Here is a 27,942-nt window from a genome sequence, read left to right on the forward strand (position 1 = left end):
CAAATTGCTATCTAGCCAACTTGCATCTTCCACCGAGATACTAGAAAACTCCACATCATCCAAGACAGGTCTATGAGCCACATCCTCCAAATAAAGCTGCCTATAAAACTGAGAGATACAATTTGCTATAGCAGCCGGGTCCGAAGACAACACCCCATCCGCCATAAGCCTATTAATAGAATTAAATTTGAATTTTTAATCAACATGAAAGCCTAAAGTTTTCCTTCTTGTTGTTGACCACATGGAAAACGTAGAAAAAAGTACTTATAAAGAAACAAAAGAAAATGTAGAAAAAAGGTGTCTTAGGTCTAAGGGTTTCCTTAAATAAGTGAAAGATTGGATATCAGATACTCGTCTCTTTCTCTCTCTACCCACCACAACTCACTTTATTGCTTTAAAACTCCCTAAAAATTGCTCAACTTTACATTAAAATACTGTCACAATCACTCTTCCGTCTTCAAGATAAAAGAGATTAACTTTCTTTGTTTGGACTGCTGCCTTAGGGAAATGCTTGACGATTGATAATTTACGAAAAAGGAAGGTGTGGATTTTGGATTGGTGCTACATGTGCAAGAGAAATGGTGAATCGGTTGGCCATCTCTTCCTTCATTGTCCCATTGCTATGGATCTTTGGTCTATGGTTTTGGGTTTATTTGGAGTAACTTGGGTTATTCCGCATACTGTATTGGGGCTGTTAGGGTGTTGGCAAGGCAGCTTTGGTCGTCATCGAAATGGTTATATTTGGTCCATCGTTCCTCTTTGCTTAATATGGTATCTTTGGAGGGAGAGAAATAGTAGATGTTTTGAAGATATTGAGAGATCTATTCCGGACCTCAAGCTATTCTTTTTTAGAACTTTAGTAGATTGGTTGTTTGCTTTGCAAAAACAATAATTCCCTTCTTTTATTGATTTCCTAGACTCTTGCAATTTTTGTATTTGATTTCTTGACCCCTTGTACACTCTTGTGTACTAGGGTGTTCTTTTTTTATATCAATAAAACTTATTACTTATAAAAAAAAAAAAAAAAAGATAAAAGAGAGATAGAGAGAAGAGAGGGTGTCCATGGTGGTTTGGCTGTTTGGATTCTTTAGGTTTTGGGAGCTGAGGGATCATGCACCAATCGTAACATTGCAAATTCGAAGGCACTTTGCCAGTTTGCAGCCTTAGCTACTGTATGCATTTATAAATGGATACTTTTTCTATGCAATTGGTTGAAGTGTTGATCAAATTGGATAATGTTTTTACTGCACCAGTTTATACGGAGAAGATCTTTCCTCTTTTTTGAAATGGTGAGGCCAAAATTTACCGGCTAAAAAGAGGGAAAGAAGCCTATTGAAAAGTAGGAATTAGGATTTGCGCCCCCCCCCCCCCCCCCCTCCTCGCGCACGTGGTCGAAATAAGGAAAGTTGCCCTGCGGGGTACACACAACAATCCAAACAATCACTGATTTGATATCCGCTTCATGTTATGCTTTACACTAATGAGGCGAAAGTGATCAACCAACTTAATGCCTTCCCTAACTAAAGCGGACTCAAGGTCTCTTGGTATTGACGGGAATGAACCCTATCAAAATGAAAAGTAGCAAGTGGATATTGAAGAAGCGAGCCCATATCAAAGAAAGCCATTGCACGCTAGCCCCTTTCTATTAGTAAGTTTGTCAAAAGGCTAAACTTGAGTTCCTTAATGAAAAAACTAGGAAAATAGGGGTAAGTGGGCGCAACAAGCAAGAAAAGGCCCCTTACATACATGGCCGTCATGTAACTCCTTGAGAATCATGTCATTTTCTTGTCACGTGTTGCCACTAGAGTCATGAAAACTCAAAGTAAGCTCATGACTCGCCGAATCTCTAAAGGGGCTTATACAAGCGGAGTGCTTACGCCTTTTAGAGATTGGGGCTAGGGCAGCTTTTTCAGTTTTTTTCCTCATATTGGTCTTAGTGATCTTTCAAAAGTACCCTTCTTGTTTGTTCTGGATTTTTTATTTTGATAAATAATTAGTTAAGCCTTCTTAGTCAAAACAGCAGTGATATTCTTCCTTGACTCTATATCAAAAAATGTAGTCTACCCTTTTGTCAATGACAAGCCTCAAGTGTAGCTTGTTAATTTCACAAATATCAAATGTCTGAAAAATATTTTAGATGTATAATTAGTTATAGGAACACTTGCAATTTTCTCTTTTGTCCTTTTTGGCTGCATTGGATTTTATGTTGGACAAGCTTCATCACTGTAGGTGATCACTAGATAGAAAAACATATTGAAATCTAGAATTTGTTGATTCAATCGAACCTTTAAATTGTGAATGCATGATGGTGATGGCATTTTGGGGAGGAAGAGACTCATTTGTGGAGATGGGTCATTGCATTAAAGCATGGGGTGGATGGGGGGTGGTTGGAGAATGAAAGCCACTGTAGAAATCATAGATGATTTGATGTAGCTTATGGAAAGAGTTTCATTGTATGGTAGGATGAATTTATGCATTTTGAGGTGGGGAATAGAGAATGTGTACGATTTTGGCATAATAACTGATTAGTGGTGTGGAGATCTACCCTTTTACTGTTTGGTAGTTGACCAGGACACTTTAGTGGCTTCATACTTGGAATGCAATACTGAGGGAGAGAGAAACACTAAGATGTTTGCTTTATTTTTGATGACTGGGAGTTGGATTTGGCCGTTTCCCGGATTGGATTATTGCTTTCAAATATACGAAGGAGGATAGGTCCTAATAGAATGAGATGGAGTTTGCAAGGTATGGGGGTGTATGATGTGTGATCATGCTATGGTGTGCTGCAAGCCAAGCCTCAAGAGAGATCTCTTTCCCATTGAGAGGAATTTATTGTGCCAAAGACCCAAAGTGGGTAGCTTCTTCTTTGTAGTGTGGGGGAAGATTTTGGCTAATGATAATCTTAGATAGGAATCGCATTATAATACTGGTGCTGTTTATGTAATATAATAGGAACCAAATTTGTTTATCAGTGGAACATTTGTTACTTTATTGTGATTTTGCCTATGTGATATGGTGCCATGTGCTTAGTGTTTTTTGCAGTTAATTGTGTGCAGCCACATATAGTATTTTTTGCAGTTAATTGGCTTTTGTGGTGGGAGCGGAATCCCTGTACCTTTTTGAACATGTGGAAGGCTCGGAAGTGTAGTTGAGGCTTTCATCTCTTTTTATTTATTTATTTATTTATTTTTTTATGATAGGTAGTTGAGGCTTTCATCTCTTACTTGTTGAAGGATTGACTGTTCTGGATCTCAGTGACAGTGGTATTGCCACCGAGTTTGCCAATTCAATCTGTTAATTGTAATTCTTTAGACATTCTTGTGCTTTGTATTGTTCATGAGGTAGGTTGTTTTTATTTTTTATTTTTTTATAAAGAATATGATAAATTTACTTATATATAAAAAAGAAGTGTCATGTTCCTAAACCGCAGGTGGTAACTGCCACTTCTCAAATTCTCTCGTGTGAAAATGTTATTTTTCTAGATGCGCATAATCTTTTTATTACTGATTTTGAACTCACTATGTCACCATTTACACATTCTTGTGAGAAGAGGAAATGCTATTTGAGTTTGATCTCATTAGCAACATATTTGTTTACTTAATACTCCCTCTATTTCAATTTATTAACTTTTAAATTGAATATTAATATACCCCTGAAACTTGTGGTTTTTTATTTTTTGAATTTTCCTGCATTGTTTTGCAATTTGCGGACTAAAATAATACATTCTAAACATCTATAATGGCTATTTAGTGGATTTTTCAGACTTTATATATTTGTTTAACATTTTTGGTTTAACTACATATTCAAGTGGACGATAGTAGTTGGGCATCAAGAATTTGTAAGGACCATCAAAATGGGATGAAGAGTGTGTTTTACTAACATAGCTTAATTTTTAATTTTATTTTTTTAATGCTATATGAACTTTTTGTATATATTATAGCGCATATTTGTATCTGTGCTTACTAGTGACTAGAGCAGGAAGGAACCTAATTAGTAAATATCTATTTCTGTTGAGATACATCCATGGAAGTCAAAGGGGAGCCAGGTGCTTGCATAGGCACCTAGGTGAGTCAAGGTGCTAAGGCTAGAGCCTAATTCCCCTCCCTCCCTCGTATATTTTTTTAATTTATAATTGCTTTTATTCTAATCTTGTTGTAAAACCTAAACTATATTGAGAATTTGGCTTCTCTCTCTAGTCAGTCTAGCGCTTTTTTGTCACCTCATGTCTGCGCCTTTTTGTCACCTCACATCTTGGGCAATACAAGGCCTTTGTGCCTTAAGGTTTCCTTTTGCCTTTGACTATGTTGAAAACATCGTTCAACCCAAGAGATGGAAGAATTGACTTGTTTTTCTAAATACTTTTACAGTCCAGAAAACCCATTGGCTGCATTGGAACTTACCTGAGAGTTTGCCTATGAGCTCTAGCTCAAATGGTACCTCATTCCCTTAAAAGTTCTTGGTGGAGGGTGGTGGGTCAAGATCCATTGGGTGCATGTGTAACTTACCAATAAAAAAAGCAAAAATAATAATAATAATAATATTAATCAATCTTTGATCAAAGAGTTACTACCTAGAGGCTAGCATTGATCCAGAGTTACAGCATCAAGTCCTATTTGAACATAATTGATGCATTAAAAATTTTCAAAAGTAAATAATATGTATAAGCTGATGTTCTCAGTAATACCCCTAAGTATCACATTTATTTTTAGTAAGCAAATTTAAGGTAGGAAGGGGGTCGTTGAGGTTGGGAAGGTCTTGGTTTAAATTCTGCTGCTGAACAGAAAATGAAATATTGATGTTATGCTGTTAACACTTTCCAAGTGATTCAAAAGGGCTTTATGAGTCCTCCCTTATCAGGAGAGTGGTTGAGCAAACGTGTAGTAAAAATCTTTAGTAAGTTAATGTTTTGATTAACGCTAAATTTATCAAAACAAGTGTGTTTTGACACTTTGTTTGGCCAAGAGCATTGTAACTTAATTGATACCTTTTAGTGTTTTCAATGGAGACATCCAAGGGCCAAATCCACCTGGACCACCCCCTTCCTCCCCACCCCAATTCTAACTATCGAATCAAAAAAAGTTTGTTATATATGAATATATGAATCTTCTTAACTTGACACGTATAGCATGTATTAATAGTATATTAAAACCTAGGCCTGAAGGATTCACTTGTGATTTCATTGATGTGGAAACTTTACCACTGCCTTACAAGCATCTTCTGTAATTATGTTTTTTTTTTTTAATGATATAATTCAGGTAATAGAATTGGGTGGAAATCCCACTATTGGCGATTGTGCCATGATATGGCGCGCAGCAATAAAGGCTCCGTTACCATCAGCTTTCTTGAAGATCCTGCAGACAACGCACAGTCTTGGCTACGTATTTGGGAGGTAGGATCCTAGTCTTTACAGTTAAGAAAGATCATATTTTTTGATTTGATAGTAAAGAAAGATTATGAAAGAGATGCGATTTTCTAGATTCAATTTGACCACTTTCCATGTGCTGGGCATCACATCCGTATGTTGTTTGCTATATCAATTTTGGAAGTTTGCTTATATGCCCATCAATAAAAGGTTGAAAATTTTGCATGGATAAACTTGATCTCTTTATAGAGCAATATCCACAAAAGAATGCAATTTAAGAGTTGCATGATTAGCGGGACAGCATGGATGGACTTTCTCTAATGGTCTATTTGGATTGAGGGAGAGGGAGGGGGAGTAAAGTAGAGTAGAGTAGAAATGATCTAAAATTAGCCTATTTTCAAGCAACTTTACTTTACTACCTTCTACTCCTCCCTCAATCCAAACGGGCCCTAAATTGTCCATTAGATTGATGCAACAACGTGATTCTTTTTTTTAGCATTTTAGTAGTTTTCTTGCATTTGGATACAATGCATATATATATATATATATATCTTTGAGCATGGAAACTTAGAAACTTCATCATGGTTATGTAATTCATTAGAAAAAAGTCCAATCCAAAAAAGCCTTAAAATTGCATATCTTTTTTGGCTATTTGAAATCATTACCATAAAACTTATCTTATTGTGTTTCCTCTATTGCAGTCAGCTTTATGATGAAATCATCTTGTTATGTCTCGATCTTGGGGAACTAGATGCAGCCATTGCAATTGTTGCAGACTTGGAGACATCTGGGATCACGGTTCCAGACCAAACATTGGACAGGGTGATTTCTGCTAGACAAATGATTGACATTGCAGTGAATGATGTAACATCATAGCCATGGTTTAGGCTTCTATCTCCCTTTTTGTATGGTCTGATTCATAGCGAATAGTATTTGTCAAGTTGCTATGCAATTAAGTTGGTAGCAGATTCCAGTGCCACAAATTCATAACAGAATTTGGTAACTGTAGTTTAGGTTTCAATAAGCACAAAAATAGCATAATTAATAAGAATATATCTTGTGCATATGACATCCAAATGAAACCTACTTGATAATTTCCCAAACAATCACGTAATTCTTAAATTAAAACTTGTCAATTTCTAATTAAGACCTTCACATTAACCAAATCACTGACACTATTCATGTGCATTCATGTGTCTACACTAACATTTTGGTAGTTCTATGCATTAATGTACCTCGAGGCATAGTTGTCAGTATTGTATAATACGCAATATGCAATACATATCTTGTAAAGTTTCATATAGTAAGGGTGTATGGGAAGTGCTCATAAATCGTACGATACATTGTACATGTCATATGAATTGTATCGTATCGTAAAATTGTACGTTTTGTATGATACACAGACATAAGATTTAAAGTAAGTTTTTTTTTTTTTTTTTTTTTTTTTTGTGGAAAGGGGGGGGGGTGGGGGTGTTACAATTTTTTTTTTCCCCTTTCTTTTACAAAATTTGGACTACACATTTAAATTTCACTTTCACTTTCTTATTTACAATTTTTTTTTCTTTCTATACTATGATTCTATGAATATTATATTAACTAATATATAATTATTTTTAATTTTTATCATTATTCTAATAAGTCTAAGAAACCAGAATGCCAAGAAGAAATATATATGCGTGTGTGTGTATATATATATTAAATTATTAAAATAAATAAACAAGAAGAGATACTAAATGTTGATGATGATTAAGAAAATTTCAATGAAGAAATAAGTTTGTAAAATGATGAACATCATGATAACTTTGACTTAGATGAAGTTGATTGGGCAAGATGATGAATATGATGAAAAAAGTTTAATATTTTGAGATATTTGTAATGTAGTATCACTTTTGAGTTTAATAATTTGAATGTGTATTTTATAAATAAATGGTAGTTTGATTTATTTAGTTAGTTTGTAAAATATTATTACATAAGTGATGGTAAATTAGGCATTAGTGGAATATATTCAAAATTTATAATGAATTTACCTTATATATATATATATATGTATATTTATAATTTTTTTATAAATTTTATTAAGTGTTTGTATATCTTACTATACACAATACGATATGATATATGACACGATACGATACACAATATATATAAAAAAAAGAAATTGATTCACAATACGATTTACGTTTTGACAACTATGCTTGTAGGCATTATTGTGTGAGAAAAGATGCATTTGAACATAGCTATGATAGCAATAATAAATTGAAAAAAATAAAAGATTTAGAGAGAAAGAAAGAGAGAGATTTGTGTGGTTTGGTATGAAGGCCTACATCCATAGAAAAGTCTTTAATGACTACATCTTTACTATTGAGCACTATGTACTACAATGTGCCATTTTCTTTGACTGTTGTTCAAGAGTTGGGATTAGATTTGATATTGGTAGCAGATATCTATTGCAAATTTAGAGAAGAAAGACATCAATAATTTGTGCAATTGTATTTGTTACAGTGTAGTGACATGCCTAGTTAACTATCAAGATAAGATTTGTGGATGAGAAGGATAATCTATTCTCTTTGTAAGTGTTTCTCTGATAAATGAGACGCGAAATTGCATATTGATTATTTGGTTGTAACTTTTATATAATTCAAGTTTAGGGTCTCTTAAGGTGAGAAATTGATTACTTACATATCATACCCCTGTTTAGAAACATTCTAATGATGGAATTGCCACTTTAATTTTTAAATAAAATTTAACAGAAACATGTAATTATAGTATTGGAGAAGAAAAATTACAAGTAAACTCTAATTGAAATAGAAACATATAATCCACATTCCAAGATTCGGGTTTGGAGCTACAAGGTGTTAGGCACCAACATTGCTAAATTATAAACCCTTTTTCTAGTATCTAATGCATGGTTTTCAGACCCGGACCTTTCATTGAACCGTAAAAGAGAGAGGTTTAAGGTTTTTGAGGTCGAACCGAGGTTGAACCGGGGTTGAACCGTGATGATGTCATAATTAATTTAATAATTAATTAAAACTTACATATAGATATTAAATTTATAAAACTAGCAAAATTGACTAATATATCTATATACGTGAGGGAACTTTTAAAATTTTCAGGCATATATTTAATAATTAAATAAGAAAGTTAATAAAATAAAATAATAATCATAAAAACATTAAAATTTATGATTAATTTTTGAAGTAAAGTTGAATATCTTTGAACGATTTTAATTATAATTTTTTTTAATTCCTTGTAAGAGATGGATAATTTAATTAAGTAGAATAGAATTGTATTAAATTGTTTTTAAATATATAAAAAAAATATATAAAAAAAAAGAACCGGGGTTGGACTACTAAAAAAAAAACTTAGGTATAGTACTTTAGGCACTGTTCTTTAGGTTTCCTCTTAAAATTCAGTTATGTAGCTACTTAACTAAAAAAAAAACACTTCCATTCAATGTGAAAAAATCTACGTAGCAAAATCTTTAAACTGAAAAGTTAAGGAACAGTACGTCTTACTCTAATAATAATAACAACTATATTTTTTAGAATATTATAAATATAATATGAACCAAAAGATAATGAAAAAAAAGAAAGAAAAAGAAAAGGGTCAGGAATACGTTGATAACAAAATATCATTATCACGTGGGGGAGGGATTCAAAATTGAAAAGATGGTCTGACACTTTCAACTCTCACCATTCATTTTCCACTATCCTTTGTCATTTCCAATGCTAGTCACATGCTTGGGTTCATAAAACTTAAAATCAGTACAAACGAAAACAAAAAAAAAAAAAATAAAATCAGTACAAACGAAAAAAAAAAAAAGAAAAAAAAGAAAAGCAAAAGAGAAGTAAGTCATCTGGAGGAGACTGGAGAGAACGAAACAAAGAAGAAGAAGAGAAGAGCAAGAAGAATGGGTTCGTTCAGGTGACCTACGGCATGATGAATGCTGCCTGCTGTAAGGGTTGAGTTCTTCATTTGTGCTTTCTTCTTCTTCTTTGTTGTCTTCTTCTTTCTCTGCTTCTTCTTCTTTGTTTTCCTTTTTTTTTTTTCCTTTCATTTGGTTCCAAATCTAAAAAAACCCAGGTACACTAAAATTTTGGCCGGTATTGGCCGAAACTTTTCCAAAATAAAAGGAACCGTGCGAACCGTGAAAACCGGCCACGGTTCTCAGAACTGTACGGTCCGATCGCGGTTCAAGCGGTTCTGTGCTTTTTTCGTATGGAGGGGTTCTTATAGTTAAAAGAACCGCAAAGATGAACGGTTCGAGGTTTTTCCGGTCGGACCGTACGGTCCGGTCCGGGTTTAAAAACCTTGATCTAATGGTCAAAAGCATCTTCCGTGCGTTACTCATGGGATGTTACTTTTATTACAGGCTCTTACAGTTTGTGGATTGATCCTAGGTGTGCAAGACCTAGATATGTTCTTGCGATTGCACATTCCAAAGAGGATTATGGTATGACGTTGAACTATATTTGTCATAGTGACAGTTCAGATGTCACTTGCAGTTATACCATTGTGAAGTGTGTATTTTGAGAGATATACGACTTGAGCTGCAAGCTTTGTTAATATCTATAGACTATAGAGCTCTCACTTATAGTGATGAGTGATATTAGAAGGCTAATATTTTATGAACTAGCCAATATGCGATTACTTCATTTTGAAAATTGTAGAAGGAAATTATCCTTATGGTACATGGATTAATTTAAACTATATCACACTTCATTGATAGTATTTGGGAAATTGATTTTGATTTTATATGATCCTATTAAATTGAGTGAAAACATTTAAATTGTTGGTTAGAAATTACATTGTCTATTTAAATTATACAAACTTGCAAATTAAAAAGATAATTAATATTAGTTGCTATTTTATTTGTAATATGTGTAAATATTATATCATATAGTAAATAATATTTGATTAATACAAAATCTAGTATTTGTATTAACAAAAATGAAAATGTGTAATTCAATGATGCGATATTGAATATAGTAAACTGATATTGAATATAGTAAACCAATAAAAAATAGAGTGATGTAATTAAAATGACAAAAAGTTACACTTGTACTATATATATATATATAATTTTCTATACTATGATTCTATGAATATTATATTAACTAATAATATAATTATTTTTAATTTTTATCATTATTCTAATAAGTCTAAGAAACCAGAATGCGAAGAAGAAATATATATGCGTGTGTGTGTGTATATATTAAATTATTAAAATAAATAAACAAGAAGAGATACTAAATGTTGATGATGATTAAGAAAATTTCAATGAAGAAATAAGTTTGTAAAATGATGAACATCATGATAACTTTGACTTAGATGAAGTTGATTGGGCAAGATGATGAATATGATGAAAAAAGTTTAATATTTTGAGATATTTGTAATGTATTATCACTTTTGAGTTTAATCAATTTGAATGTGTATTTTATAAATAAATGGTAGTCTGATTTATTTAGTTAGTTTGTAAAATATTATTACATAAGTGATGGTAAATTAGGCATTAGTGGAATATATTCAAAATTTATAATGAATTTACCTTTTATATATATGTATATTTATAATTTTTTTATAAATTTTATTAAGTGTTTGTGTATCTTACTATACACAATACGATATGATATATGACACGATACGATACACAATATATATAAATAAAAGAAATCGATTCACAATACGATTTACGTTTTGACAACTATGCTTGTAGGCATTATTGTGTGAGAAAAGATGCATTTGAACATAGCTATGATAGCAATAATAAATTGAAAAAAATAAAAGATTTAGAGAGAGAAAGAGAGAGATTTGTGTGGTTTGGTATGAAGGCCTACATCCATAGAAAAGTCTTTAATGATTACATCTTTACTATTGAGCACTATGTACTACAATGTGCCATTTTCTTTGATTGTTGTTCAAGAGTTGGGATTAGATTTGATATTGGTAGCAGATATCTATTGCATATTTAGAGAAGAATGATATCAATAATTTGTGCAATTGTATTTGTTATAGTGTAGTGACATGCTAGTTAACTATCAAGATAAGATTTGTGGATGAGAAGGATAATCTATTCTCTTTGTAAGTGTTTCTCTAATAAATGAGACGCGAAATTGCATATTGATTATTTGGCTGTTTATGTAATTCAAGTTTAGGGTCTCTTAAGGTGAGAAATTGATTACTTACATATCATACCCCTGTTTAGAAACATTCTAATGATGGAATTGCCACTTTAATTTTTAAATAAAATTTAACAGGAACATGTAATTATAGTATTGGAGAAGAAAAATTACAAGTAAACTCTAATTGAAATAGAAACATATAATCGACATTCCAAGATTTGGGTTTGGAGCTACAAGGTGTTAGGCACCAACATTGCTAAATTATAAACGCTTTTTCTAGTATCTAATGGTCAAAAGCATCTTCTGTGCGTTACTCATGGGATGTTACTTTTATTAAAGGCTCTTACAGTTTGTGGATTGATCCTAGGTGTGCAAGATCTAGATATGTTCTTGCGATTGCACATTCCAAAGAGGATTATGGTATGACGTTGAACTATATTTGTCATAGTGACAGTTCAGATGTCACTTGCAGTTATACCATTGTGAAGTGTGTATTTTGAGAGATATACGACTTGAGCTGCAAGCTTTGTTAATATCTATAGACTATAGAGCTCTCACTTATAGTGATGAGTGATATTAGAAGGCTAATATTTTATGAACTAGCCAATATGCGATTACTTCATTTTGAAAATTGTAGAGGGAAATTATCCTTGTGGTACATGGATTAATTTAAACTATATCACACTTCATTGATAGTATTTGGGAAATTGATTTTGATTTTATATTATCCTATTAAATTGAGTGAAAACATTTAAATTGTTGGTTAGATATTACATTGTCTATTTAAATTATACATACTTGCAAACTAAAAAGATAATTAATATTAGTTGCTATTTTATTTGTAATATGTGTAAATATTATATCATATAGTAAATAATATCTGATTAATACAAAATCTAGTATTTGTATTAACAAAAATGAAAATGTGTAATTCAATGATGCGATATTGAATATAGTAAACTGATATTGAATATAGTAAACCAATAAAAAATAGAGTGATGTAATTAAAATGACAAAAAGTTACACTTGTACTATATATATATATATAGAGAGAGAGAGAGAGAGAGAGAGAGAGAGAGAGAGCCATATAAATTACTTGGACAAGTTAATTAGTGAATAGAAATAAATGCATGCATCTACCTATTAACACATCACAATAAATCAAGCCTTAACATAAATTCAATTGTTTGATGATATGGAAACCTAAATGAAGAGAATTCCCCAAGAATGCCCTATATGAAAATAAAATTTACAAGTTTTTCTTAATGGATAGTTTTCTCATGCAGTTGGCCCTAGCAGGTTTGGGGTGTGATCGTGACATGCAATGGAGGTCCAAAGTACATTGGCATTGGCAACTTTGATGGAAGTTTGGGAAAAGGGGCTTCAAAATTAAGAGCATGCATCACTTGCCTTATAGAGGGTCGGATTGACAGATCAGGATGGCAACAAGCCAACTACCATTAAGCACTCCATTTTCCGCTTACCAAATTTCAAACTTAATTTGTTATCATCGGCTTGAAATAGTTGGCCTTTTCCCTAGAGATCCCACACCCACTCTACAAGCCTTACCCTGTTTGGTAATGTTTGTGGCTCTATTGGCTTTCTTCCACATGCAATCTCAAGGAAAACAACACCAAAACTATAAATATCAGATTCTTTAGAAGTTTTGCCAGCGGTGAAACACTGCGGAGCTAGATAGCCCATGGTACCTACCAAAACAGTTGTTTGTGAACCCAACTCATGGTCTACAAGTCTTGCAAGGCCGAAATCGCCAAGCTTGGCATTGAGATTTGAATCTAACATGATATTACTTGACTTCATATTTCTATGAACCACACATCGTTTCCACTCTTCATGAAGGTACAACAATGCAGCAGCCAATCCCTAGGCTATTTTATACCTAATTGGCCAAGTTACTGTAATTTTTACTCCAAATAAATGAGAATCAAGGCTTCCATTAGGCATGTATTCATACACAAGAAGAAACTCATTCCGTTCATGGCACCAACCAATAAGCTGAACCAAATTCCTATGTCTTAGATGAGTAATGGTGTTCACTTTTGATATGTACTCGTTTTTTCCTTGTTTTGATTCTTTTGAGACCTTCTTAACAGCAACTACTGTGTTGGATTCACATAACAAACCCTGGTAAACGCCTCCAAAGCCTCCCTCTCCAAGCTTCCCTTCTTCAACAAAGTTGTTTGTTGCACGGCTAGGTACAAGGTAAGTGAACCTCCTTGGCATAGTTCCTGCACAAATTTCATCACCCGTACTCATATCATCAATAAACTCTTCTATTCTCCCACTTTCCTTTTTTCTCCAACAGATGAACCAAAGTAGAACTAATCCACAACTCATGACTGCAACCAAGCCCACTGCAAAACCAATCCCCAACACCAATACGTTTTTCTTGTTTGGCAGGGTATTCCCATGAATCCCTTCTTCCCTCAAGCTAGAATTGAATGACCAAGAAAGTATTGTATATTTTTTCTCCAACAGATGAACCAAAGTAGAACTAATCCACAACTCATGACTGCAACCAAGCCCACTGCAAAACCAATCCCCAACACCAATACGTTTTTCTTGTTTGGCAGGGTATTCCCATGAATCCCTTCTTCCCTCAAGCTAGAATTGAATGACCAAGAAAGTATTGTATGTGACTGGTTGAACTCAACTGTAGCAGCGGAGAATCCAACACTAACCCATTCTGGCAAAACAGTCCTCAAATCAATAAATGAAAGGATATAATTCCAGTTGAGGTCAAGATTCTCAGCAGAAGAAGTAAGGAACACTCAGATTTTTGGTTGTTGACTTATAACGTACCAATGCGCTTGCTGCTGGCCTAAAGTTAACTTGACTGAATGTGATGCTTGAATTGATGGAATTGACATTGATTCCTACGTGACTATCACTTGGATCCCACCAGTTTTTATAAGTGTCAAACTCAACTGCAACAAAATTATTTTTGCTAGACTCGTTAAAAGTAGATGGGAGTACCAGAACTAATCAATCCAAAATACCCACCAGCTGAATTCTCAGGGATGTCCGAACCAAATGGTGCAATAAAGAAGGAGAGTCCATCACCAAAAACCTCATGAATAGATTTGATGTTGAAGGAAAATTGAGTTTCAAAGACCGCAAGCCACCCTGTGCTGTTATCCCAAAGGTGCACTTGTTCCTGATACAAGGCTCGACAAACACTATAGGTGTTGTTCTCGTAGCCGGAATCCCTTGTGAGTTGCAGACCTTCTGGTAGCGAGTGTGCATCACCCTGAAAGGTTATGTTGACAACATTTGAATTGAAACTAAAGAAGTTGAAGGAAATTGAGTTTGCAGAGGGAAGTAGAAATAAAAAGAAGATGAAGATGAAGAGTTGACTGAGAAAACAATGGACTTTCTGATATTGAAGATGGGAGGCTAGAATGTATGTTGGAGATGTCCATATATGGTTACGTTGAATGCGTAGAGAACGATAAGTTGGATAGTAATCCTTAGGGACAACTTTATCTAAGCATTTGATCATATTATGTATCGTACGTGTATATCATCTTCATGTTGAGGATCTAGATTGAAGCCACCGCTTGGTCCCATATGCAAACAAAACTTTGTATACAGTGGGCTCTGCACTTCTCGCTCTCCACCATAATTTTTTTATTTATTATTTATTTATTTTATTTGTTACCTATCGCAGCCCAACCGGCCGGCCAGATCCATCTAAATGATTTTTGGGTAAGATTTTAGGGAAAAATGCTAGGGTTATTACAAATTTTATTACATACTATAATTTATTAATTGATTTGACATTTTCACTAAAAAAAAAAAAAATCAAACTTTCAATTTTAGGTGTTTGAAACTCACAAACCGCATTCAGTGCAATATCAATTTAAAAATATTATGTATTAAAATATGTAATAGCTTTAGTGTTTTCAAAATTTTATCACAGAAGAAACGATTCAAGTTTGACTATTTGAGCATATCATCTTAATAAGTATGTTAATGCATGAATGTGCCCATAATTGTTTTGTTTTTTGTTTTTTGTTTTTTTTATATAAAAATCTTAATGTTAGCCATACACGAATTGAGTCTGAGTGTGAGTGGCAAAGTGATGCAGCGGATCATTCTAATTATACATATGTTTTTCAAATTTTACTCTTTTTTTTAATACCACAAAAGGAAGATACAAGAATATCAGTTTACAAAAGAAGTTGGGTCAACCCAACTATTATGTATTGGCATTCTAACTGCCATAGCTGCATCATTATACACAAAATGAAGTACAATCCTAGGAACCTCTAACAGCTTACAAACCAAACCCTCCATGTACAAAACATCCAGGACAGCAATGAGAGACCTCTCATTCCAAGCTGGTTTCTTAGACTTACTAACAAGCTGAATTAGGTCCTTACTGTTGGTCAAAATAAGGATCCGTTGAAAACCATGGTTCCTGACTGTAAAAACAGCTTCCATCAAAGCCTCCTGCACAACTCCTTTAATTGTACTAGCGTGGCTGCTATGAACACCATAGAATCTGATAACTCCTTGCTGATCTTTAGCTTCAAAAGCCCAAGAACTCCTACTGAGTCTTGGGTTTCTAGTCCCTGCAATTTTAATTAGGAGCTGCCACTATCCAGTGACATTGTTGGGTTCATTGCTTGGCCTGTTTCTTCTAATAAGGGGACTAGATTGGTTGGACAAGACCTCCTTGAATGAATGATATAATGCAGGTAATAGAATTGGGTGTAAAACCCATTATTGGCGATTGTTCCATGATCTTGCACGTAGCATTAAGGGCTCCATTGCCATGGTCCTGACGTGGGTTCGTCACTGTTGCCATCAGCTTTCTCGAAGATTCTGCAGACAGCACACGTTGTGTTTATTAGAACTATAGTAGAGGTTAGCTGGTAAGTTACTCAATAACCAGTCAAATGCTAAGAGCCTATGTTGAAAATTTTAATAAGTTTTTATTTTTATTTTTATTTATTTATTGTAATTCTATAGTACAACCTAAAGCTATTTAATCCAAGGGTGTCCTCTTGAAGAATTGAGTTTTCCCATTAGCATTCTCTAATTAAGCAACCCAGCCCCATGGCCCCCATCCCTCATAACTAAAGTTCCGATCCTTAGCCACATCATTAAGAGTATGTTAGGGAACAATTTATTTAGTTAAAATTGAAAACTATTTGCTGAAAGTACTATAGATAAAGTTAAAAACTAGTTGAAATAGTACAGCGAGACTCATTAATAGTACCAAAAATTGTAATAGGACTTATGAATAGTGGCAAAAATAAGCTAAAATAGTAAAAAAAGAACTATATTTTTCAGCCAATACTAAACGCAATCTAAGTATTATGTTTGATGGAAATCATAAGGGTGGATGACTGATCCATATAAAACAAGGTAAGATGCTGAACGACTATCATGTTTGGGACATTTTCAAACAGATGCCAATAATTTAAATTTAATGTTACTTATTTAGGGGATTTGAGAAATTTGTCAAATTGCTCCCTCCTTATTTTGGTCACCATAATACTTATCTAGTTCACATACAATACACGTCATTACTTCTTTATAAAAAAACTTAGGTTTAATTACTAATTTAATATCCTTTAATTTTAATTCTTAGATACAATTTTTTAGACTATCTTGTACTATGTGTTATTCATGAGGTAGGTTTCTTTTAAAATATAATAATTCAATTTACTTATAAGAAAAAAGTGTCATTTTCCTAAATCATTGGTGGTAACTGCCACTTTTCTAAATCTCTTGTGGGTAAAAATGTTAATTTTTCTTGAAGCACATAATCATTTGAAGTTTGAACATAGACTTTGAACTCATGTGATGTCACTTTCTAATCATTCTTGTGAGAGGAGAAAATATTATTTGAGTCAAAGCTCATTATTAACATATATTTTTTATTTTATAGTTTTTATGTTCATCAAAACATTTTTTTTTTAAATTATTCCCTATGGTAATCTAATTTATTATATTTTTTTTATGTGGAGAATCAAACTTTTTAACTTAATATTATTATTACCAAGGTTTTTAGACCCGGACCGTTCATTGAACCGTAAAAGGAAGAGGTTCAAGGTTTTTGAGGTCGAACCGAGGTCAAACTGAGGTCGAATCGTGATGGCTTCATAATTAATTTAATAATTAATTAAAGCCTAAATATAGATATTAAAATTTTAAAACTAGCAAAATTGACTAATATATCTTTATATGTGAGGGAAATTTAATGATTTTCAAGCATATATTTAATAATTAAATAAGAAAGTTAATAACATAAAATAATAACCATGAAAATATTAAAATTTATGATTAATTTTTGAAGTAAAGTTGAATATCTTTGAAGGATTTTAATTATAATTTTGTTTATTACTTGTAAGAGATGGATAATTTAATTAAGTAGACTAAAATTGTGTTAAGTTATTTTTATATGTAAAAAAAAAAAAAAATTGTTAAGGGGTTGGACCGCACGATTCTTGACCGGTTCGTACGGTCCAACCCCAGTTTTAGGGGTTCACGGAATTGCCACATATGCCCGGTTCTTTATGCTTAAAAAATCGATTTTCATCACGGTTCACGGTTTTCACGGTCCGACCTCCCGGTCTGGTCCGGTTCTGAGAACTTGCTACCTAAAACATATGATTTTTTTTTTTGGGTGTGTATTACTAACATAAATCTTAATTTTATGATGATGTACAAAAATTGTCAATGAGTTGATCGTCCACACACGTGTTAATAGGTGTACCTAAAGAACAAAAGAGAAGAACCAATTAGAGGGCACCAGTGCGGTATCGGCCAAAGATCCTCTGAAAGTTAAGTTAGTGATAGAAGAATCTTCATGAACTCAAAAGCGCAAGAGCTAAAGAGAATTCACGTACCTCAAGAAAGGTTAGGCTGTCGATTTATATAGTGGTAGAGAGCTGACTTGAATTCCTTGATACAGGGGATTTTCCTTGTAGAGAGAAGGATTCCGAGATATTCGGGATTGCCTTTCCATATATAAGATATTTGATTGCGCGGCAAGGCCTTTGGTCGTGATGTGCAAGTAATTTTCATGCAATGTTATGTAAATAGGCCCCATGCATGCCGTGGGGAAAACCCTAGGGATGGGTCACTTGGACCAAGAATCGTCTGACTCGTTGGCTCCTGGAGGATCGTCCCTCTCGAGGATTGGTTGTCCTTCTCAAGGATCAATTGTCCCTTTCAGGGACTGATCGTCCCTTGTAGGGCCAGATTGTCCCTTTTGGGGGATGATCTTCAATCTCAAGTTCAACAGTCCTTTTCTAGGGTTGGTCCAAAATTTTCCTCATCATTTTAAAATTTTAATGCTATTCGGACTTTTTAGTATATATTATAGACATTCTAGTGCGTATTTGTATCTGTGCTTACTAATGACTAGAGCAAGAATGAAAATAAATAATGAATGTATATTTCTGTTGAGAAATAATATTGTTCAACCCGAGAGTCGGAAGAGGATAGAAAACTCAGTGGCTGCAATGGATTTACATGAAGGTTGGCAATGCATGCTACTGCCATCATATGGAAGCGAAGAAACCAACAACCAATCATAATTAATTTAAAATAGATTTATCTATAAAACCACCACATCTTTGATTAAAGAGTTTTCCTATGAGGTCTACCTTAATTGGTACCTCAAAATAAAATAACATAAATGCAAAATTTTTGTAACATTTTTCAAAGGTTGTAATCCTTCATCAAGAGTCTCCCTTTTATTTACTCAAAAAAAGAAAAAAAAAGAAAAAAAAAAGGGTCTCCCTTTTATTTACTTTTTTTTTTCAACAGTCATCAATAGTCACTCTTTCACCAAGAGGCTCTCCATTTTAGTAAGAGTCGCGACTTCTTCAAGGAAAGTCAATATTTCTCGTTGTGGATTAAATCGGGAGGACCATATAGACATGCTCAATATTTCTTAAAAAAAGAAAAAAAAAAAAAAGAGATTCAAAAGCTGCTCATTCTAAATAATTTACTACATTCATTCTCTAGTTTCTTTGAATCAGCAATTAACGTTGCGCCGTTATTGTTGAGGGTTTGAACTGAAGATCTATAACTAAACGATTTGGAAGTAACATTTTATCATTGAAATCTTTGTGGGATTGATGTCAAACTATGATTAAATTCATTTCCACAGTTTTTCTATGACCACAATTTTGTGCCGATAGAAGAATCTTCATGAACTCAAAAGCGCAAGAGCTAAAGAGAATTCACGTACCTCAAGAAAGGTTAGGCTGTCGATTTATATAGTGGTAGAGAGCTGACTTGAATTCCTTGATACAGGGGATTTTCCTTGTAGAGAGAAGGATTCCGAGATATTTGGGATTGCCTTTCCATATATAAGATATTTGATTGCGCGGCAAGGCCTTTGGTCGTGCTGTGCAAGTAATTTCCATGCAATGTTATGTAAATAGGCCCCATGCATGCCGTGGGGAAACCCTAGGGATGGGTCACTTGGACCAAGAATTGTCTGACTCGTTGGCTCCTGGAGGATCATCCCTCTCGAGGATTGGTCGTCCTTCTCAAGGATCAATCGTCCCTTTCAGGGACTGATCGTCCGTTGTAGGGCCAGATCGTCCCTTTTGGGGGACGATCTTCAATCTCAAGTTCAATAGTCACTTTCTAGGGTTGGTCCAAAATTTTCCTCATCGTTTTAAAATTTTAATGCTATTCGGACTTTTTAGTATATATTATAGACATTCTAGTGCGTATTTGTATCTGTGCTTACTAGTGACTAGAGCAAGAATGAAAATAAATAATGAATGTATATTTCTGTTGAGAAATAATATTGTTCAACCCGAGAGTCGGAAGAGGATAGAAAACTCAGTGGCTGCAATGGATTTACATGAAGGTTGGCAATGCATGCTACTGCCATCATATGGAAGCGAAGAAACCAACAACCAATCATAATTAATTTAAAATAGATTTATCTATAAAACCACCACATCTTTGATTAAAGAGTTTGCCTATGAGGTCTACCTTAATTGGTACCTCAAAATAAAATAACATAAATGCAAAATTTTTGTAACATTTTTCAAAGGTTGTAATCCTTCATCAAGAGTCTCCCTTTTATTTACTCAAAAAAAGAAAAAAAAAAGAAAAAAAAAAGGGTCTCCCTTTTATTTAATTTTTTTTTTCAACAGTCATCAATAGTCACTCTTTCACCAAGAGGCTCTCCATTTTAGTAAGAGTCGCGACTTCTTCAAGCAAAGTCAATATTTCTCGTTGTGGATTAAATCGGGAGGACCATATAGACATGCTCAATATTTCTTAAAAAAAGAAAAAAAAAAAAAAGAGATTCAAAAGCTGCTCATTCTAAATAATTTACTACATTCATTCTCTAGTTTCTTTGAATCAGCAATTAACATTGCGCCGATATTGTTGAGGGTTTGAACTGAAGATCTATAACTAAACGATTTGGAAGTAACATTTTATCATTGAAATCTTTGTGGGATTGATGTCAAACTATGATTAAATTCATTTCCACAGTTTTTCTATGACCACAATTTTGTGCCGTAATTTTGACACATTTTACTGTGAGTGTAACAAATCATTTTTATTTTTTATTTTTTATACTGATATATCACTTTTTCTCTACCTATCATTGTCAACTGCATTAGAGCAAATGGCCAAATTCAATACACTCTCTAAAGCCATATTTAGGAAGAAAATTCACAAAAATCAGCTCCAACAACCTATTCAAAATCTAAAAAAATAAAATAAATTAGCTACCGTACTCTCCACACATCGAAAGTTACTGTTGCTCTCCAAATAAATTTTTATGACTAAAATATTCACTAATTAAAATATTTAATCACTCTCTCCCTTTATTTGTGCACGTATATTAAGAATAAAGAATAAAAAAGATTAAATAAATAATGAAAAAGTAATATTTAAATGAGATAAAAAAAAATGAAGAGAAAGTCTAATGAAAAATGTATTTGAAAAATTCAATAAATAAAATTGTTTGCTCTCTCGACAGTGTGAAAATTTGACTAAGCTGTTAGAGATGCTCTCAGGTTCATGACATAAAAATTATGTTCAAAGACTTCCTCCTTGAGGGAGTGCTTATAAATTCAAATAATTCAAATTCCCCACTTTGTGGGTGTCTATCTAAATCTCTCATTATGTTTACTATTGGTTTCTTAGAAGATAGAATGTCCTCCACCAGAGGCATCCTAGTGTCCTGGTTTTGTTCTAGTTTGCTAGCTTGTTTTGTTTCCTGTTGTTTGTTGGTCACTTGGTCCTAGTTTAGTGTATATTGATATTGGGTTCTGTGTTGGGTATGTGTTGTCAATGTTTATAGGCTATAGCTATCACTTTTTCGTTTGAATGTGATTAACCTTTAGCCAAAAAAAAAAAAAAAAACTACCAGTGACATCTTTTACCTTTTTTTTTCTTCAAAATCTAAAAAAATAAAATAAATTAGCTACCGTACTCTCCACACATCGAAAGTTACTGTTGCTCTCCAAATAAATTTTTATGACTAAAATATTCACTAATTAAAATATTCAATCACTCTCTCCCTTTATTTGTGCACGTATATTAAGAATAAAGAATAAAAAGATTAAATAAATAATGAAAAAGTAATATTTAAATGAAAAAAAAAATGGATAGAAAGTCTAATGAAAAATGTATTTGAAAAATTCAATAGATAAAATTGTTTGCTCTCTCGACAGTGTGAAAATTTGACTAAGCTGTTAGAGATGCTCTTAGGTTCATGACATAAAAATTATGTTCAAAGACTTCCTCCTTGAGGGAGTGCTTATAAATTCAAATAATTCAAATTCCCCACTTTGTTGGTGTCTATCTAAATCTCTCATTATGTTTACTATTGGTTTCTTAGAAGATAGAATGTCCTCCACCAGAGGCATCCTAGTGTCCTGGTTTTGTTCTAGTTTGCTAGCTTGTTTTGTTCCTGTTGTTTGTTGGTCACTTGGTCCTAGTTTATGTGTATATTGATATTGGGTTCTGTGTTGGGTATGTGTTGTCAATGTTTATAGGCTATAGCTATCACTTTTTCGTTTGAATGTGATTAACCTTTAGCCCAAAAAAAAACTACCAGTGACATCTTTTACCTTTTTTAAAAAAAAAAAAAAAAAAAAAACTTTAAAGGCCTTTTATTTACATTGATGAAAAATTATGAAGTTTAGGTAGAATGAGTGGACCTCATTCTGGCACCCTTGCTTTGAAGTTTCAACGGTTAAATAATTCATACAAAAAAGGTTTTTTTTTTTTTTTGGAGAATCTATTCATACAAAAAAGTTGATTTTTTATATTGTTGTGTTTGGAACTTGAAGCTTTAAAGGTCACAAGAGGGTCTAGTGGTATGAATCCTTAAAAAAAATGGAAAACAAATGTAACAAAGTGATCAGCAAGTGAAGGGAAAAAAAAAAGAAATATATAGGGAAAGAGTGAGGTGGAGTCAGATTTGTGTTTGTGGGTGTTACTGATATGAGAAATACTTTAGTGTTAGGTTTGTCTCCTTGGCTAACTGGTTGCGCTCGGGCTCCGTGGGCTTTTCCGTCGACCAAGGAAACAGCCTCTTATTGGGCTCTCTTGGCACTGAAGAGAACCTTTTGTTAAAAAATTGTACAAACCCCATCTTGTGTTTTCCTTTATCTCTTTCTCTCTCTTACTGGCTTCTTTCTTTTGCCTTGGGTGTGTCAAAGATTCTTCATTCTCATAGTCATACTCATTCCCCCCACAAGCATATATCCTCACCCCTTTTTGAGTCCCTTCTTTGGAAACCAGGAAACTTACTGGGGTTGGGGTGCATTTACAAATCTAACTGTTAGATTACATATATCATTAACATTATTATATATTTTGAAAAACTAACTGTTAAATTACATATTCTTTACACTAATTTACACGTCAAATTTTGTGTCAATCGGATATTATTTACTATATGATTTATAAGTTTATATTTTATGCATAATTTTAAACTACAAAAAATTATAATTTAAAAAATTTATTGATAACATAGCTATTAATATTTAATTTTCTAAAAAATTTTCAAGTGTAGATGATATAAGTAGAAAATGTATTCTACTGATAAATTTGTCAAAATTCATTTCTAATAAAAAAATATAGAATAAGATTGTAGTCTTGAACTATAATCAATTTAATTTATAGTTAAATTTTGTGCTTTAAATATTAATATTTATATATTTACAAATAAAAAATTTCGTGCAAAGCGCGGATATAAACTCGTTCGGTTATTATTAGTATTATTATTTCTTTTTAAAGTACTAATTTAATTAATATAGTAATCCTAGTCTACTAGGATAACCGCGTGAAGTGCCCAACAACTAGACATGGCCAAACGAGTCAGAATTTTCTGACCCGACCCGAACCCGATTTTTTGACCCGAAGAAAAAACGGGTTGACCCGTGACCCGACTCGTGTTTTTTGCGGGTCAACCCGACCCGACCCGACCCGCGACCCGAACCCGAACCCGAACCCTTTTTTTAAAACTTTTTTTTTTTGGGTAAAAAAATAGTAAAACTAAGACAATATTGGTTTAATTGTTTATTGTGAAATTTAAGGAAACAATTGATACATTTACATAACTACATGCAAATTAATTAAAAGATAAATGGTTGAACATTCTGTAATGAGTAAATATTTTTAGATGTCAAATAGCAAAGCACATGCCAAGATAATTTGGTTACAGTAGAGTTAAAAACATAGATTTAAAATTGTAGACATGTGAGAAACATTCACAAGTGTGAAAATAATGAAGCTAAAGTATCAAATTAACATAAATTATGAATAATTAGACATATTTTTTAATAATTTATGTCCAAAATAAATGGCTTTTCAAAATAAATTATGATATTTCCTAAAGTGTGTGTTACTTAACAATAATATGATATTCATAAAAGAGACCATGTATAAATAAGTAAGCAATCAAATTTTAAAGTATATCTCAAATTGAAATAGAGTGTCAATCACAACTGATAATAGATTATAAAATTAATTTTCAAGATTGTAAATTTCTTATATGTTTTTATTCTTTATCAAATGAGTTATCCAATAAGTCATTTATAATTTTGTTTTATATTTTGGAATGTTGATATTGTGTAGAAATAAAACTTGTGTATTTGTTTTATTTATCTTTGTGTTATTTTGTTTTAGATAGTAATGTTAGGATTTATATAATTTTAAAAATATTGAATAAGTATTAATAAATTTAACTGAGTTCATTCTTGATATAAGTGGTGAATTCAAAATAATGCATTTTACATCAAATAATTTGTTGCATAACTTTTCAAATGGCAAATACATATTGTTTTCTTTATAATTTTTTTTTTTTTTTTTAAATTTCACGTGAAAAATACGGGTCAACACAACCCGACCCGACCCGACCCGCAACCCGATTGACCCGACCCGAACCCGACCCGAACCCGACCCGACCCGACCCGCCCGTTTTGCCATGTCTATCAACAACCCTCAACCCCACCAAATTAACTCACATTGACTGAACTGTAGAAGACCATGACTAGCTAACAAGATGGGTAAAAGAAAGACCTAAAGGTTTAAAGTTAGCGTTGACAAAAGTCAGATCAGATGCAGGTTGGGCCGGGGAGAAAAGGGAGAATTGCGAGGGAGAAAAGAAAATAATAAAAGACAAAATTTAACCATAAAATTGATTGGGGTCTTAGGCTATAATTTTATCTAATATTTTTTTAGTAAAGGTGTATTTTGATAAATTTTTAATTGGATTATATTTTTTTTCTTATATCCTTCATGCTCACAAAATTTTTAGAAAATTAAAGATTAATAATTATTTCATCAATAAATTGTTTAAATTGTAAATTTTTATAGTTTAAAATTATGCATAAAATATAAACTTATAGATCATATAGTAAATAATATCCGATTGACCCAAAATTTGATATATATATATATATATATTAAGAGCATAAAGAATATGTAATTCAACGGTTAGATTTTCAAAATATGTAGTAATATTTAATTTATTAAGTAAAGTTGTAACCTTAAGTTACAACTAATTTTGTAACTAAACTATATTTAATAATAAATAGATATTTAGGTTACTTTAAGTCCAATTACCAAAATAGCCACACTCTATTTTTATTGTCTACTTTTAAGTGCAATTAGGAAAATAGCCACACTCTCCAACAAGTAACGACCCACTTATAATCCTTTAAAAAAACCAAACCCACTTATAATTTTATTTTAGAAGACCCACTTATAATTAATTAAAAAAAGGATATCATTTTAGAAAAGAGTATAGGGATTATTTCTTCTAAAATTGAATGAAAACCATTTTAATATTGAGATCCGTTTGGAGCATAAAATAATTTTATAAGCTTGTTTGTACTAAGTGACCATATGCAAGAAAGGAATCAGCACCAAAAAGAAGGACTTTGTCATTGCCTAACTTAATAGGACTTTTAAACATACCTCATTTTTCAAACCATTCAGGAAAGACACTTTCAAATAAAAGTTTACATTCATGATACATGCATGTTTTCAAGTTCATTACAAAAGTTTGAATTATCAAATACATTAATGCATAGTTGAAGCTAACTCCACTTCAGCTTTGCTTGAATATAGAAGAGGTTTGCTTGGGCCAGTTGACATTGACGAATTAGTAGAACAACTACTACATGAACATTGCGTTTGATCTTTAGATCTGGTGAAACCTGATGAAGTATTGGATAGTTTACATAGGTCCATTGGGGGCCCAACATACATTGGCACTGGCAACTTTGATGGAAGGATGGGCAAAGAAGCTTCAAATTTAAGAACGTGCATTACTTGCCTTATAGAGGGCCTGCTATTGGGATCAGGATGACAGCACCATAATCCAACCACCATCAAGCTCTTTATCTGCCCTTCATCAAATTCCATACCTAATCTTTTATCAATGGCTTCAAGGAGTTGACCATTTCCATAGAGATCCCACACCCACTCTACTAGCCTAACCTTGCTTGGTTCTGCCTGTGGATTGACTGGCTTTCTTCCACATGCAATTTCAAGACAAACCACCCCAAAACTATAAACATCGGATTCCTTAGAAGCTGTACCAGTGGTGAAGCACTCCGGGGCAAGGTAGCCCATGGTCCCAGCTACAACAGTTGTTTGTAAGCCTAACTCATGGTCTACGAGTCTTGCAAGGCCAAAATCGCCAAGTTTGGCATTGAAGTTTGAATCTAACATGATATTGCTAGACTTTATATCTCTGTGCACTACACATTGTTCCCACTCTTCATGGAGGTAGAGTAATGCAGAAGTCAATCCCTGCGCTATTTTGTACCTTATTGGCCATTTTAGCATAATCTTTGCTCCAAATAGATGAGAATCAAGGCTTCCATTAGGCATGTACTCATACACAAGAAGTAACTCACGTTGTTCATGGCACCAACCAATGAGTTGAACCAAATTCCTATGTCTCAAACGGCCAATGATCTTCACTTCTGACTTGTACTCCTTTTTTCCTTGCTTTGATCCTTTTGAGACCCTCTTAACTGCAACTTCCACATTGGATTCACTTAACAAACCTTTGTAAACTCCTCCAAATCCTCCCTCTCCTAGCTTCCCTCGTTCAACAAAGTTGTTTGTTGCATTGAGAAGTTCACGGTATGTGAACCTCCTTGGCCCTGTTCCTTTTTCAAATTCATCATCCATATTGTCATCATCACCCGAATCTTCTGTATTTCCACCGGCCCTTTTTCTCCAACATAAAAACCAAAGTAGACCTATACCACAACTCACTACACCGGAACTCACTGCTAAACCAACGATCAACCCCAATTTGTTTTTCGTGCCCCCATTTCCCGTGTTGTTTGGTTGAGTAGACACATCTCCAGCCTCTAAAGTTGAATTAAATGACCAAGAAATTATTGTATGTAACTCAACCGACGAACCTGTAGTAGCGGAGAAACCAACGCTAACCCATTCCGGCAAAATAGTCAAGTCAACAATAGATGAAAGACTACAATTCCAACTGAATACTGGATTAGGAGCATAGGTAAGGAGCACACTAAGATTTTGGGATGTTGAGTCGTAACTTACCCATACATTTGTTGTTGACCCATTCGTAATATTAATGCTTCGTGGCAAAGTCACACTTTTGTTTGAGACAATGGAATTGATATCGATTCCCACATGAGGAGCACTTGTATCCCACTCGAGGTTTTGGAAAGTGTCAAACTCAACGGCAACAATTTGATTTTGAGTGCCGTTGATAGCGGTTTCATTACTGAACAGTCCAAGGTACCCGCCTGCTGAATTGTTAGGGATCTTAGAATCAAATGGTGAGATGAAGAAAGCAAGCCCATCAGCAGCAACCTTACCAACAGCTTTAATGATAAAGGAGAAGTTCGTGGTGAAGTCTGTAACTTCAAGCTTCCCTGTGCTATTATCCCAAAGGTGAACTCGTTCAGGATATAAGGCACGACC

General features: G+C 33.3%; 2 protein-coding genes, 1 long non-coding RNA gene and 1 pseudogene across 3 annotated transcripts; 1 reads left to right on the forward strand and 3 right to left on the reverse strand.

Annotated features, from left to right (window-relative positions):
* Positions 1–3,141: 3,141 nt before the first annotated feature.
* LOC111988042 (uncharacterized) lies at positions 3,142–6,426 on the forward strand. The gene is made up of 3 exons (XR_010626709.1): positions 3,142–3,341; positions 5,256–5,389; positions 6,064–6,426. It is a non-coding gene; the product is annotated as an uncharacterized LOC111988042 (long non-coding RNA).
* A 6,206-nt stretch (positions 6,427–12,632) lies between these two features.
* LOC136065074 (L-type lectin-domain containing receptor kinase IX.1-like) lies at positions 12,633–13,754 on the reverse strand (annotated as a pseudogene).
* A 180-nt stretch (positions 13,755–13,934) lies between these two features.
* On the reverse strand, positions 13,935–15,010 carry LOC112017604 (anti-H(O) lectin 1-like). Its single transcript, XM_065767747.1, is given in 3 exon segments — positions 13,935–14,273; positions 14,275–14,478; positions 14,480–15,010. Coding segments are annotated over 3 exon segments (1,074 nt in total).
* Positions 15,011–25,944: 10,934 nt separating this feature from the next.
* On the reverse strand, positions 25,945–27,939 carry LOC136065071 (L-type lectin-domain containing receptor kinase IX.1-like; the record flags this gene model as incomplete). Its single annotated transcript, XM_065767748.1, has 1 exon — positions 25,945–27,939. A coding segment is annotated over one exon (1,893 nt), but the record flags the coding sequence as incomplete, so codon positions are not given.
* Between the last annotated feature and the right edge of the window lie 3 nt (positions 27,940–27,942).

This window comes from Quercus suber, unplaced genomic scaffold (genome assembly GCF_002906115.3).
Source record: "Quercus suber isolate HL8 unplaced genomic scaffold, Cork oak 2.0 scaffold_843, whole genome shotgun sequence".
Lineage (NCBI taxonomy): Eukaryota > Viridiplantae > Streptophyta > Magnoliopsida > Fagales > Fagaceae > Quercus > Quercus suber.